Consider the following 15,780-nt stretch of genomic DNA (forward strand, 5'->3'; position numbering starts at 1 on the left):
CCTAAGGAAACCGCAAACCATATCGTACTAAATGAGTACTGCTGCCACTGGATTTATCAATCGGTTACTTTTAAATCACTGTCTTTAAAATAATATGGCTGCTACTCTTGCTTCAGGTGTGGCTAGCAAGTGTTGAAGGGGGTAGGGTGCCAGTCCACGGGCCGTGGGAGAAGCGCCAGGGCAGCGCCACCTTCTCCTGCTGGGGCTGTTGGCAGCCACACGCCCGCCCGGCATGCTGGGCTCGCAGCGCACCCCACGCCTGCCCCAGGAGCAGCTTTCACTAGCTCTGCGTCTGCAGCACAGCAGGCGTATCAATCACTCTGCCTCGGTGGCGAGAACCGCCATCACGCACCCCAGACATCGCACAGGCAAAGGCAGTCAGCTGCCAAGGCCAGCCCCTAAGCGACTGCGACCGACCCACCCTGACAAGTGGCCACAAAGGCAAAACAACCAACAATGACCGCACTGGTGATAATTATGATCATTTTCTCTCGGGCGACTTCTAACAAATAAACAAGAAGGAAAATCACTGCCCTGATTCTGCGCATTCCTCAAAGCTCAGCTCCAAGCCAAGGGCTCAGTAACCCCACTGTCCTTTTGCAGAGGAAAGTCACTCCTGAGGGAACGTTTTCTCTAGTGCTGGTGGGTTACAGCGCCCTCATGTGTCTCTATGATATGGATGTTTCAAAGGCCTTGTTTTTAATCACAGCCCAACACAACTGCCAGTGGCAAATTTTGTGCTGGCTTCACAATCTCAAAATAATCTGAAAAAGACAGCCTAGGACTAACCACCGCGCATCCACTCTGGAGGCAAGCCCGTGTGACTCCAGAATTCTGCGTGACTACCCTGACTCCAGCGAACAGAACAGGCATCCAGGAGTGGGTTCCAAAGCACTCGAATATTTGACAGTGAGCTGCAGAGTCAGAAAAACTTTTAAATGTTTAAATGTTGCTAGTGTTACACTCATGCATTGATGTTCTTTCCATTCTGAAAATCTAATTATTTATTTGCAGTTATGAAGACATACCTACATGGAGGCCTAATAGTAAAACTAGCCGTTCTAACAATGCACACGGAGAGCCCGGGTGTGCTAGGCACTTGCACGAACTGTCTCACGTGTGTTAACTCATCCATCCTCACAGCGACTCTGGGGCAGGTTCTCCTGCCACCCCCATTTTACAGAGGAGGACTCCGAGGGGCAGAAGGGGAAGACCCTTTCCGAAGTCACTCAACCCTGGGTGGCTGAGCAGGCTGCAGAAGGGCTGCTCTAGACCATTCATTATGCAAATCCCATTACAACAAATAGGAAAAAAAAATTAGATTTCTCAGTCACAAAGAGCTGAAGCTTGTGCAGACAGTGGGCATGTTTAGCATGGTAAGCTGACTCACTGCAAGTCCAGTACTGTGTAAGTCTAAAGTCTCGGGAGGCCTCGGTGTTGGCTGCAGCAAGATGTGGTCCTCCCTCTTATTCCTGGATGGACAGTGAATCACACTGACACGCTGGGCCAGACAGCGACATGCCCACACTTTGTTTCCAACCCTCTTGGTGAAGTGGGGTAAGACCCTTGACTGAGAGAAAATGAGTAAGTGGTGATGTCACAGAGACCTGAGGCTCATTTGTGTGAGATGAATCGTTTGCATCTACTGAATGAGTCTCGATTGCTGGTTCTTTGTGGTGTGATTGTCACACACACAGCTAGAGTTTCTTTTTAACCTTGCATCTTGCTGCTAGATGAGTCAGTGTGTTCATTCCAATTCTCCCAAGGCAAAGGGAAGGACCCCGGGCGGAATAAACATTTGCTTAAGGGGACAGAGTGTAAAGCAAAGCGGAAGACTGAGGACTTCCTGTTGCATAAAAAGTCACCAGGCTGGCAGGGGGCCATGGGGGCATGGCAGGGGGCCAGGGGTGCAAGCTGGTTTTGGTAAGACGCTCCCCATCCCTGCCGGGAGGCTCCGCAATGGGCACAACACCACGGTGGCGCCCAACTGGAGAGATACCTCGCTTCATCCCTTCTTCTTTCATCTGCTTAGAAGGCGCTGGACCAAACTCCTCTTCCATGGGCCGGAACATCCGCTTAACCAGGACACTGCTGGTAGAAAAGACGGGCAGAAATTGTTAGGTAAAGCCAGCAAGGTGTCAAACACAAGTTCACATATGTGTTGGTTTCTATCCTTTCCCTTTGTTTATACGATCCCTGGGTCTCTTCAGCTGGATCCACTCACCAATATCCTCTTCCCCTGGCAGGTCCCACGTAAGAACACACACCAGTATCTTTAGGGGATGGACCTATCGTGAGGTGAGGCTTCGGGTTTTACCTGCTCCATCCTGCACCTGTCCCCTCTTTCTGCCCAGGTCAGGGCTGGGGAAGGTGGGTCTCTGGTGTCTGTGTGGTCCGAGTCACATCAGCCCCTCCCATCCAGCCGAGGCCGGGGTGGCCTGCCCCCTGTGCCAGCCCCTTAGGGGCACAGCAGTGGCCTGTGGGAACAAAGTGGGCCTGGACTGCCTCGCTGGTTCAGTTACGAGGAGCCCTGCTTTCCTGCTGTTCAGCCTCTCCATCTGGCTGGAGACAGTGAGCCCACAGTGGGGGAAGTTCCTAGAGACTCAGGCCCTGGCTGCCCGGGCCCCTCCTCCTCCTCAAGAAAGGGGTTCAGTCCCCCTCCTAGAATCCCGTGGTGCTGAGGCCCTGCACGTCCCCTGTTTGGCCAGTTCTGATGGCCCTGCATCTCCTCCCAAAGTCCCTGTGCACCTCAGGCACCCTAAGGAAAGGGAGAATTGTTTGAGAGAAACAGAAATTAGAAGGAGAGAAGTCATTAACACCAAGAAAATGCTCCTGCATGGAATCTTGCTATTCCTCAAACCCTCAAGGGAGTGGATGCAGATTTTTAGAAAGTTTTAATCTCTCTGGGGATTCCTGGGACACAGTGCCAATCAGAATCCGGAAAGACAATGCCGAGCACTATGATCCTGAATAATTCTAGTGTTATGTTTTTCAGGATTTTGATCTTTCAGGATTTTCAACATTCAGGATTATGGCAATCGAGATTGTATCTTTCAGAATTATGGCCCAAGCACCCTGGGACCAGGCACGTGCCCGACAGGCAGTGCGGCGGAACTGTTAGGACAGGAACTTTGGGGCCAGACGACCTTGGTTGAAATCCCTGCTTTACAATCTGCTGGCTGTAGGAAGGGCGACAAGTTCCTCAACCTCCCTGGCCTTAGTCTCCTTATCTTTAAAAGGAGGCTGTTGAGAGAATGAAGTGAATTCTCATATATAAAGTACTCGCAAGGTCCCCTGATGCGTTGTAAACACCTTTGAAGTGTTAGATGAAGATGAAGATGATGCTGATGATTACAAGTTGGAGAGATTTGAGGAAGAGAGACCTGGAGAAGACTGAATGAGGACAACAGCTTGAGAGAGGTTAGAGTTTCCATTTACCCTCGGACAGCAAACAGTCCAAACTGCCATTTTGGTCCAATTTAAGGACTGATGTGGTAAAGCTCCCTGCACGGGAGATGGACAGTGTATCAACCCCCAGCTTTCAAAATCGTGCAAAACCCTGCAACTCCATGTTAGCATTATTGTCATTATGAAATTAATTTATCAATTCTCAAGCTGAGTTAATGGTGGGGCCCAGTGGCAGGAAGAGCACATGGTACGAAACTGTGGACAGTCAATATAGTATTTCTATTCATTCTAACAGTTTAAATGACTGAACTAATGATGCTTTAATTTGCCCTTTTATACTCTACCTATTCCAAGAGGCATATCAATCCATCAAGGTCCTTAATAAGACCTCAGATGTTAAAAAGTACTTATTATCTCCTTGTTCCTTTAAGTCTCATGAACACTTTGTCGGCCAGCCAGGACAAGAGCCAATTATCCTCATTTCAGTGATGACCAAAGGCCCAATGTGCTTTGTGTCTCATGCAGGGCAATGCAGCTAATAAGTGAAACAGGCTCTTCAAAGAACCCCCCTTTGAGGGAGCAACCTTGTGATAAAGTTACTCAGTAAATGTGAGATGACAAGTAAGGGCATGAGAGATGCTATTAGGAGTCATTCTCTTATTTCCCAGTAAGTGAAACTATGGAAACAACTGCAGGAAAACCCTGAAACTCAAGCTTAGCTGAAGGTGGTAATAAGTTTTTAGGGCACTGTTCCCTCTGCTTCCCCTCGCTACCTTGTCATAAAGGCAGGTCATGTTACTCCGTCATGTCCTAGAACTGGAGTGACCACGGGCTCAGGATTAGAAGATTAGAAAATCCATTTACACAGCAGCCAGTGACCAATAGGTTAATAACGGATAAATAGCCTGAAATATCACCACTCTCTCATGCCGTGTGAGGGCTCTGAAGCTAGTGATTTTCTTTTTCACCAAGCATGATTTATATTTTTCCAGTTCTGTTGACTTTTGATAGCACCCTGTTGTGAACTATGACAAACTTTGCCATTAAAATAACATCTTGGATAAACCACATTTCTCTTGGGAGTTCAAAAATGCTTTATCACACTTTAAAATCTATAAAACCAGTGGGAATCAAAAAGTTTGTGTGGTTCAAACTCAACTGTTTCATTTATTTTCAAAGCAAGGCAATAAAGAAAGGGCAGATGTGACTACCCCATTCGACAGGTGAAAAGAACACAAACTTTAGGTCTCCTCATGCCCAGCACGATTGCAGTCAGCCCTCCCTAGCCATGGGTTCTACATCCATGGCTTCAACCAAATGCAATAAAAAATATTTGGTAAAAAAAATTGCATCTGTACTGAACACGTGCAGACTTTTTTGGTCAATATTCTCTAAACAATACAGCATAACAATTATTTTCACAGTATTTACATAGTATTAGATATTATATATAATCTAGAGATGATTTAAGGTATACAGGAGGATGTGCATAAATTATATGCAAATGCTACACCATTTTATATCAGGAGCTTCAGTATCTGTGAATTTTGGTATCTACAGGAGGTCCTGGAACCAATCTTCCATGGATCCCGAGGGATGAATGTATATTGGATAGTACCACAAAAGGACCAGAGACCAAGGAAAAGGTGCTTTCTCTGACATCAGTCTCCATCTGACTAGCGCACGGTGCTGATTAATATGTAGAATGACTCTAGGTCCCGCAGCACATACAGCCGGTTACTTTGGTTGCCTTGTGGGATTGACCTCAGGGAAACCAAGTCTCTGGGGGATAAACAAAGGAGCGTTAAGTTTCATCAGAAAAGCACTGGGAAGGTGTCAGGTCTGAAGCATGGGTCTCTGGCCATACCCAGGAAAGGCAGTGTTGCGTCCTGCCTGCCAGGCTGAACTGCACTGGGCATCGGGTGCCTAGTGATGAGCCCAGAAAGAGTACAGAAGGGGGATGCAGGCGCCATGCAGACATAGCTTGTCTATTTCACAACTCTGCTTATGGCGGATGTACGCTCATTACCAAGGATTCCCTAAATAAATGGAGATCTCTCGTCCATGTTATCCTTTTATATCTGTACAAAGTCTTTCACATTATGGAGTAGGATCTCAATTCATTTATTTTCAACTAATTAGTCTTTGGGGAAGAACCTATCATCCCCAAATGATTTTAATCAATGCTAAATTGGGGTGTTTAGTAGAATTCATCTAACAGAATCAGTAAAAAACCAAAACAAATAAACAAAACAAACATAGATTTAGTTATTATTACTGCAATATGACCTCAGAATTGCAAATGACCAGATCAGTAGGACCCAGAGGGATCATTTTAAAAGGTAAAACAGACATTTCTGTTTCCAGCTAAAATGTTACAGCTTGTGGCAGACCAACGCTCCAGCCAAGAACAACTTGAAATACTACCTAAATTTTTTTAAAAACCTTATTGAAAGTATTGGAGAGCTGCTGCAAAGGGAGCCGAGATCTCTGAGAAAGAACTGCAGAGGAGTGACCTGAAAATCAATGACCACTTTTCCCCTCCAGGTATTTGCCAACTCTTGGCTGGGGTGCAGAGGATGATAATGCCAGCAGAGGCAAACACCTAAGGGCAAAGAAGCTTGCATAGCTTTTGGTAATCTCACAGTGCTAAAGAAACAAAGATTGGGGTTTAGGGCTACAAAGGTACCCAGGACTAACGGTCAAACTTCCAGAGAGTAGGGAGGCACAGAGAAGTAAGCCAGATACTCTGTAATATTCCTGCTGAGGTATTTACCAAGCTCTTAAGCTGCATAAGACAAGACAACAAGTTAGGCAGAAAGCCCTTGAAAATCATAGCAGAGGTTTTGGCAATCTCACCATGCTAAGGAGACAATAGTCGGATATCAGGCCACACCAAGGAAGATGACACATAGTAAATCTCTCAGAACTACAACCTAGGATGAGCCAGAAATAGTCTGGAGCTAATACAAACTGCAATCCAGGTTTGGGTGAGTTCTGTCCCTGACGCAATCATGGCAATCTGCACCCACTCAGGCAGCACAACAAAGGATAGGGAAAACTTTCATAAGAGAGAAATATGGCCATACAGAGCCTCTATAATTTTTATGTACATTGTTCACCATTGAACCAAGATTTATCAAGTGGAGTAATAAACAAGACCAAAGGAAAAATAGATGATAGAAACAGACCCATAGATAATACACTTACAGTATAGTTATTTGAGTTATTAGATATGAATTGAAAAATAATTGTAATTATTGTATTCACAAATAAATGGCAATATATAGGGAACTGGAATCTATTAAAAATAAACCAATTAAGTGGAAATTCTCAGACTAAAAAATGCAATAATTAAAATGAAGAACGCAATAAATGAGTTTAACAGTAGATCAGACTCAATAAAAGAGAGAATTTGAAAGTTAGGTCAGTAGAAAATATCCAGGCTGAAGCATGAGGAGCAAAGAAGATGAAAAATTGTGAAAGGAATATAAAAGACACATGGACACAATAAAAAGTTCTAATATGCATTTAGAGGATCAAAGCAGTATAGAGAGAGAACAGGAATGAAGTAATATTTGAAGAGAGAATGACTGAGAATGTTCTAAAACTGATAAAGACATGAACAATAAACAGAATCAATAAATGCTATAAAATGCCATGTCAGAAAAAAGTGCAAAGAAAATCTACACATAGGAACATCACAACAGAAATTCTGAAAACCTAAGAGAAAGAAAAAATTTTAAAAGCAGTCAAAAAAGGAGAGAGAAAAAAGAAAAGAAATATTGTATTCAAAGGAGCAACAAGACAGGCAGACACTATCTCAACAGAAATGAAAACCAAAACACACAGAAAATAACTGCCAACCTGTAATCTTATATCTAGCAAAAATATGCTACAAGTGATTGCAAAATAAAAACATTTACAACAAATAAACAACAAAGAATCTGAGAGGATTCTTTGCCAGAAGTTCCATGACAAAAGCAATGCTAGCCAGGGTTATCCAGGCAGTAGGAAAAGGATCCCACGGAGAGCAGAAATGAAGTAAGGAATGAACAACAGAAAGGGTAGATAGATGTAGGTAAGATGTATAAAGAAAAGTAAAGCTCACTTTTAAGAGTCTTAAGTTTAAATCTCTTAATTTGCAAAATGGCAAACTAGTATACAAGTAAGAATAACTGGTACTGACATAAGAAACTGGTAAAAACCTGTGACTCTGAGGGACGGTAAAATTTTCATTTTCTTAAGTATTTTTTAAAACCTCCATTATATATCTGATGCTGATTTGAGTACTACTGAGTGGGTTTTTAAACGCAATAACTAAGAGTAAAAAATAAGAACATATTCATTGAAAGGAAGAGAGCTTCCTACAGTTGCATATGAATTTATAATTATCTTAATTAAAAGTTTAATTAAAAACATTAAGAAATGGGAGACAGCATTATGGCAGTCACTTTTATATGTGATCATTTCTTTCTAATGTTATGAAAACCAGTTATTTGTGGCTTGGGAATAAAATTTAGAAGGACTACCAGGTGCTGCAGTGGCATGCGCCTGTAGTCCCAGCTACTCCGGAGGCTGAGGCAGAAGCAGCTCAGGCTGTAGTGTGCCACGATAGTGCCTGTGAATAGCCACTGCACTCCAGCCTGGGTGACATAGTGAGACCTCATCTCTTACAAAAAAAAAAAAAAAAAATTTCCAAGGGCAATCTCATGTATATGCATTTAAACTGTGCAATATCCTACTGTTGACAGCAATGAAGAATTGCCCTGATAAACAATGTGAGATGAAGTAAAAAGTAACTTTAACACTGAGAAAAAACTTAATGTCAAAGATGACTTATGAAGAATTTGAATAAATGTGTTTCATAAAATGTGACAGATATTTCTAAATTATGTAATATATTATTCTTCAAATGTATATGTAATTAAGTCAGCAAAGCAAGTATCAGTAAATTACTGACTCTTGGCCATAGCCATAAAGGTTTACCTATTCAAGTTGGCCCAAAAGCTTTAATTTATGTTTTTCTCTTCTCCTTAGGAAATTGGGGAAATTGCCCAATATTTTTAATCACCTTATGTTCACGTATATGTGGGAAAACGCAGCCCACCGTATCCTACATTTCATAGTTTGTTTGGCATCCCTGAGAACCCTATTAAAGAAAAGCACCTGATTCTCTGGGAAATTGCTCCTTTAAGAGAAATAGTGCAGAATGCTAAAAGAATCTTATTTTGTAACCCCATGAGGACTGCTGATGAACACAGTGTGACAACTTTTTAGATTTAACACTATGGTGATTAAATGTTCTTGCAGTTGACTAGTTAATAACCTCTAACTTCCCCCAAAAGGCATTGAATTCTAGCCAAAGTATTTGTTTTCACAGAGGAGCATGCAGAACTGCCTTTTTCTCAGCAACGCTGGGACTGAGCTCAGGGTTTAGTGTGGCAGCATCTACAGGATGTCCCTCTTGCAGGAGAGGCAGGGCCCTCTCTGCTGGAGACACTCAGAGCCTGATGAGTGAACCTTCTCTGGGGAGCCAACTCTCAGCGGTGTGAGACCAACCTACAGGGTGGCCTGTCTAGTGTTTGCTTTCTTCTGGCTTTGGTTTTCCTAAAGCCTCCGCCTTTGAAGAGATTACACGAGGTGGTTCCAAGGGAGATAATGGTGTATGTTGTGCCTTTAAGCAGCAGCAAGAAGAGAAGAGACATTCTTAGAGAGGATTGAGGTCTGAGGGTCCCAAGCAGCATCCTACGGCAATGGCAGGATCTTGCAGAGAAGCCACTGACCTCCGAATGCATGACAGCCCAACCTCACCAAGGATGCTTGTGCCCCAAATGCAGCGCAGAAGCCACAGAGCTGAAGGGAACTTGCTGCAGGCTGGAATAAGAGGACCACAGTGGGGACTACTGCAGACAGAGGATCAAGGCTAGAGGGTTTTCACAGAAACTAGAGGCCAGATATAGATGAAGGCCAGATCCCCACAGATAATGGAAATAGAATTTCCCACCATGCATGACATTTGCTTATCAATTTGCATATTATTTTAGGGGATTTAAAGCCCTTCCCTCTTCCCCCACAAGAGCTATCCACAAATCCCAGGTTAAGGACCTATGCTCTATAGAAAATTCTTTCTGTTTGACCTGTTCTTTCTCCTCATCTTAATCTCCCTCTTTTCTGTTTCTCAATGAAGTAGCATTTATTCAGGGCCTGAAAAGGAATTTTAACAACAGCAGCAGCTATGATTTTGTTAAAAGCACCTTCCATGTGTCAACACATTTTACACATTAATGCTTATAATTATGTTAGCAGGTAAATATTATTATCCTGCTATTTTTAGATGAGGAAACTGAGACTCCAAAAAGTTGTTATTTTAATAAGATCAAAACCAGATTCAAATCCCAGCTGACTGGCTCTAGGGCAGTGTTTCTCCAACACTGCTGCACATTAGAATCATCTGGGGACTTTCACAAAGTCCCAGTGCCTGAGGGTACCCACAGCAATGAAATCAAAATCCTTGGGGGTGGTCCATGAGTATTTTTTAACTCCTCAGGTGATTCAAATGTGTAGGAAGAGACCCTTTGTTGAGAACTGTTGTCTAAAAGCCTTTGTATCTAACTGTTGTATCATCTGACTTCAAAACTGATAATGAAGAGAAGTTGACAAACCTTACATGATTTTGGAGGTGCCAGGAGAGGGGCCCTTGTATGTTATGTTTCATCTGGTCATTGTGTGAATGATGCTCTCACGTACTCATTTGTCTGCTTTAATACTAACATGAGTATAAGCTAATGTGAGTATTAAATAATGTGGCAGAAGAACTTGGCCAAAAAGCAGTTCTAATGAAGGCTATACAAATGCCAGTGAAGGTGGCACTCCTCAGGCTAGGTGAACATGTATGGCAGCCTCAGATCTGATCCCCTCTGCCAGGTACACTCCCTCTGGGCTTGTCACAATCTGGGTCATACATGCCAAGGGATGAACTAAGGGTGTGCCTTTGTCAAGGCCAGAAAGCTATACCACTGAGGGCCTGTCCCTTGCAGTCTCCTTTGCAGCCACAGGTCAAGAATTAAGAGAGTTAGGCAGTAGGACATGATGGCTAAAAGCAGGTGATGGGAAGTGCAGCTAGACCCGGGTTCAAATCCTGCCTCTAACACTTACCAGTTGTGTGACTCTGAACAAGTTTCCTAGTCTCTTGTTTGGCAAAGAAGTTTCCAAGACTAGGAAACTTCTTTTATAGTTTCCTCATTATAAAATGGAGATAACGGGAAATTTAGAAGAATTCAATGAGATAATGCTTATGAAGTACTTAGTACAGTGCCCAAAGTATCCAGTAATGTTAATCATCACTTTGACACATAACAATAGCCACCCGCATAGCATGTATCAACACTGAGGCTCCAATGCTGTCCATATCGTTCAAACTCTAATTAGAAGATGTGTAAGAGCAAGAGACTCATGCCTCAGGCTTTAGGATTATGCAAAAACACAGGGTAATGCTTACAGAGCCAACCTAGTAGAGTTATGAGTAGGTCAACACCATTTAACTGTGGTCAGCTTGCAAGGAAGGGCAGTTTGAGGTAAGATACATTCACTGCAGAGGTCTGCATACCAAGGAGCATTCAGAATCTCAGGCACTTCTCACTCATAACACTAAGTTTTCCCATGAGAATAGAATGTTAGCACTAGATAGAATCTTAGAGATCATCTTATACAAAAATCCTGAGTGTAAAATTAAGGAAACCAAAGCCCAGAGATCATCAAGGAACCAGCCCAAGTCTTCCCATGAGTAAGCGATAGCTCACGAGTGGAACTTGGGCTTCCTGAGCTCAGGGTCAACGTTCTTTCTGCAACATCATACTGTGCCTTAAAAAGTATGTGAATAACTGATTGGAATGGACAGCACTAATCATTCTGTTCATTTCAACTGCTGGAAATATGTTACCTAGGTGCCAAAATACAAAGAACAATCTAATAAGGTATTTAGAAAATTTAGAACTCAGAATTTAGCAGTCAAGTTCCAGACAAGATTATGCCCCTAGCCAGCTACAGACTCACTTGACTCCTTTGCGATGTTCTATCCTGCAAGACAGAAGGTGGCAAACTTTTTCTGTAAAGGGCCCGACAGTAAATATTTAGGTTTGCAGGACATACCATATGGTCTCTGTTGTAACTGTTGTAACTACTCAACTCTGCTGCTGTAGCACCAAAGCAGCCATAGACTATACATAAAGGAATTAAAATGGCTATGTGCCAGTAAAACTTCATTTATGGATGCTTGGATGTCATATAATTTTCACATGTCAGGCCGGGCGTGGTGGCTCACGCCTATAATCCTAGCACTCTGGGAGACCGAGGCGGGTGGATCATTTGAGCTCAGGAGTTCGAGACCAGCCTGAGCAAGAGCAAGATCCTGCCTCTACCAAAAAAAAAAAGAAAAGAAAGAAAGAAATTATCTGGACAACTAAAAATATATAGAAAAAATTAGCCAGGCATGGTGGCACATGCCTGTAGTCCCAGCTACTCAGGAAGCTGAGGCAGAAGGATTAATTGAGCCCAGGAGTTTGAGGTTGCTGTGAGTTAGGCTGACACCACGGGACTCTAGCCCGGCCAACAGAGTGAGACTCTGTCAAAAAAAATAAAAATAAATTAAAAAATTCACGTCATTCAATATTATTCTTTTTAAAAAATTTTTTCAGCCATTGAAAAATGTAAAAAACCATTCTTAGGTTGCAGACTATACAAAAACAGGTGGTGGGCCTGATTTGGTCCTTGGGCTATAGTTTGCCAACCTTTGCTCTAGAAATAAGCTCAACAATATCTGCTCTATTTCACCGACTATGAAATGTTTTACAAGTAAATATTATAATATTAATTACATAAGGATAGGGAAGCCCTGGTTTGACTGTAGTTTGGGAAAAAAATGATCTAGAGAGTTTAGTTACACAGATATAATGCAAACCAAGAACATAAAGTAGATATTGGAATGAAAGTATTTCTAGGTGGTTTAAAAAGTAATATAGCATCCAGGTCGTAAGAAGAAATGACCCCAATATAATCTGCAACTCATGTGGTTCAGAACATACGTTTATTCTGACAGCCAATTTTAGGGAGACTACTAACAAATTTAGTAGTATATGTTGGAGGGAAGTTAAGATGTTGAGAGGTAAAACTATATATTACCAAGAACAGTTGCAGAGAGGAAGGAGATATCTGAAAGATGACGAAGGATGAGACTTATTCAGAAAGCAGAACTAGAGCCAGTAGGTAGAAGTTAAAAGAAGGTAGATGTCAGCTCAACAGATAAAATAACTTCCTACGTGCTGGAATTGCCAAATAGTGTGACTCACACACAGTGAGCTCTCCACCACTGGGAATATTCAGGTAGAAGCTGGCTGACCACCTGTCGAGGATGTAGTATAGATGTTTCCATTGCCCAGGAGAGGAGGTCAGCTAAATGACCTTAAGGAGGTTTTTTGGCTTTAAAATTCTGAGTATATAAAATGAGTTAATGGACACAAAGCACTTTGAAGGTATGGCTGCCCCTAAAAGTCTGCACGACCACACGCAGGTGGGCATGTATGCTGTGCAAAGATGGACAACATCTCCCAACGCTGCTATGCAGAAACTTGAAGTGGAGACACTGGGAGCCTTCGGTGACCCTCTCACATCTACAGCCCTAAAGAACAGTGAAAAGGTTCTCAGCCTTCCCAGTTCCTATTCCAACCAGCCTCACCACTGGCCCTCCAGGCTCACTTCCCAGGGAGAGAGCTTCAGGAGGCACATGCCTGTGGCCCGGGTGGTCCTGGAAGGAGGGCAGGCTGCCTCCTCCAGCTCTGGACTCAAGCTCAGCTTGCCTTTGTGTTCGGGCCAAAGAAGGGGTGCTGGGAAGGGCTACTGGGAACAGATGGTTCACTTACAAAAACAACTAGTTATTCCAAGGCAGATCATAGGAGAGAAAGGTGGAGGGAAGGAAAGCTCAGGAGGAGAATACTCTTCCCCAGGCTTCCTCCCAGACACTCCCAGAATCAAGCCTCTCAACACTGGGTCCCGAGGTGAGACGGGGGTTTCACTCCCCGCCCGGGGTTGCCCAGTGCTGGGAGGGCGATTTCCATGGACATGAACCACTTTGGGGGTTTAAGTGAAAAGAACTGAGTAGTATCTTACCCTTCTCGTTCATCATCCGTGTTGTAATACACCTGTGGAGCAGAACAATAGGCTTACTGTGGGTCAGAGACAAGAACCAGAAATACATCACGTGATGCAAGACTGTCCTAAGGCATCAACTGTCTCGTAAAAAAGACAAAAGACAAATCGGTCTAATGATGCTGGGTTTGCGTGTGTGTTTCTGAGGAAATGCAAATTTAACCTCCTCTCCTTCTCTGTGGGATTACTTCTTAGATTTTAATGAAATGAAATTAGAAATTGGTTATTTCTAACTAAAGTCATTCTGATCAGATTATCTCTGGCTTAAGCCAAATCTTGCCTTTGACATTAAGGAAACATTTTGGCGGGATCTAAAATCCATTGTTTAGAAAGGCTCTGGCCTGCAGGGTGGCTCTTGGCCTGTGAGTAACCTATCCCACGTGGTCCACAGGCCAGCTGACTCTGGGCGCTGTACTCCCTGGGAGGGGAGGGACACGAAGGTCCCACAGCAGGACAAGAGCAACCCCAGGCATCTCTACTTACTTTCCAAAGGGGCCTGGGTTACTCTGGCATCCCACAACCACAGGAACTTAGGGGTCAACTGTCTTCAGGCTGTGAAAGGTCATTTAGCGGTGGGAGGTGTTCCTGGCCAGAAGGCAGATCTCTGAGGGCAGAGACTTCCTTTAGGTGGTCAACACGGCGTCAGGCAAAATCAGGTTAAAGAAATTATGGAGCATCCTTATTATGGGAGAAATCGGAGGGGATCTGCTATGCATGTTATCTTCTTGCCCCAGTTATTTCTAAACATTAATTGTCGGCCTCATGAGCTTTGTGTGCTTCTGGACCATTTGTGTTTGGGTGAAGAACACCACCTGAGTTAGTATGAGACATTTACATGTTCACTTCAAAAGTAGCCTCTGATTCCAGTGTATTTAGTGGCTGTCCCTGCCCCACCCTGGGAGAGAAACAGCTGAGCCCAGACAGACAAACTCCCCACAAACTTTCTCAAAGGCTCTTGGCAGCTCTTGGGATGCTGCCAAGCAAAGACCTAGTTATATAACAAAACTGGTTACCTGGAACTCTCTGGCAATGAGAGTCATTCTCGTCTATCAGCTCATATTTCTATGGGAACTGTTTTCCTCTTAACTTTTTTATGGCTGTTGTTATATACTTTATTTCTTCTTAAACCAAAAACAATGACGGAAAGTTGTTTTTTGCTTTTTGGGTCCCCTCGCCCCAAGTTTCAGTATGGAATTCAGAGCATCTGTCATTGGGACTGTCCACTTAAAAGACATGGAGTGACCCACATAAGGGAGGAAGCCTGGGCCATAGCACTGGCCACGCATCTGGACGGTTCTGAAACAGTTCCTGATGTTGGCTTGTGTTTTGCTGGTTTCTTTAAAGGTGGCAGAAAGCACCTACCCCCTGCCTGACTCCTTGGCCTCTGGGAAGTTGGTTGGTCACCAGAAGATGGAAACAGACTTCTCTTAAGTGTTTTCTTGCCCTCCTGAATGGCTGCTACTTCACTGTCCCTATCACCTTCCTTTCTTTGTCATTTCTCCTCCTCTTATATAAAGACCCACTGTTTCTTCCCTGTCACTGTCAGAAACATTGCATTAACTTAATTTTTAGAGCATGTTTTTCAAACTTTAGAGTGCATAAAAATATCTGGAGACCTATCATAAATACAATTCCTAGAACTCACTTTAGAGATTTTAATTTGAAAGAACTGGGATAGAACTTGGGCATCTGAATCCATATCAAGAACTCCTGTGATTTGGGGGAAGACTGTTTATGAACCACAATGCAAGAGACTGTTCTCGACAGTGCGAGGGAGGAGAGGTGTCCTCCTTGGGCTCAGGTGCTTTGAGAAGGGTTGATTGATACCTGCCGAGTTATATTATCCAACAAGATGATGCCTCTGCATCTCATGGTTTTTCCCAAGCTCCCCTCATCACATGTCCTTTTAAAGGCATTCCACACACAAGCAGCCTGATCACCAGGGCTTCAACACGAGGAGAGTGGGACTGGAGGTCTCCATAGCTCCTACACATTGGATTATTCCCCCACATTAGTTTTTGATAATTGTCTGAAGACTATTCCAACCCACAGACAAACCAATGACATAATGGGAGGAGTGGGGGACATGTGGACTAGCAGTGAAAATACCTACTCCCCGGCCGTGTCCTTGGGTGAGTAGGAACCGCTGCCCCATAGCCGATGTGCTTT

At 43.5% G+C, this 15,780-nt stretch overlaps 1 protein-coding gene across 1 annotated transcript in view; it reads right to left on the reverse strand.

Moving 5' to 3' along the window:
* GRHL2 (grainyhead like transcription factor 2) overlaps window positions 1-15,780 on the reverse strand; it is a 116,982-nt gene that overhangs the window by 16,819 nt on the left and 84,383 nt on the right. The window contains exons 11-13 of the mRNA XM_069466166.1: window positions 13,573-13,604; window positions 13,067-13,069; window positions 2,000-2,091 (exon numbers count right to left, since the gene is read on the reverse strand). Coding sequence (XP_069322267.1) covers window positions 2,000-2,091; window positions 13,067-13,069; window positions 13,573-13,604 — 127 coding nt within the window. The remainder of the gene's footprint in view (window positions 1-1,999; window positions 2,092-13,066; window positions 13,070-13,572; window positions 13,605-15,780) is intronic.

This window comes from Eulemur rufifrons, chromosome 3 (genome assembly GCF_041146395.1).
Source record: "Eulemur rufifrons isolate Redbay chromosome 3, OSU_ERuf_1, whole genome shotgun sequence".
NCBI lineage: Eukaryota > Metazoa > Chordata > Mammalia > Primates > Lemuridae > Eulemur > Eulemur rufifrons.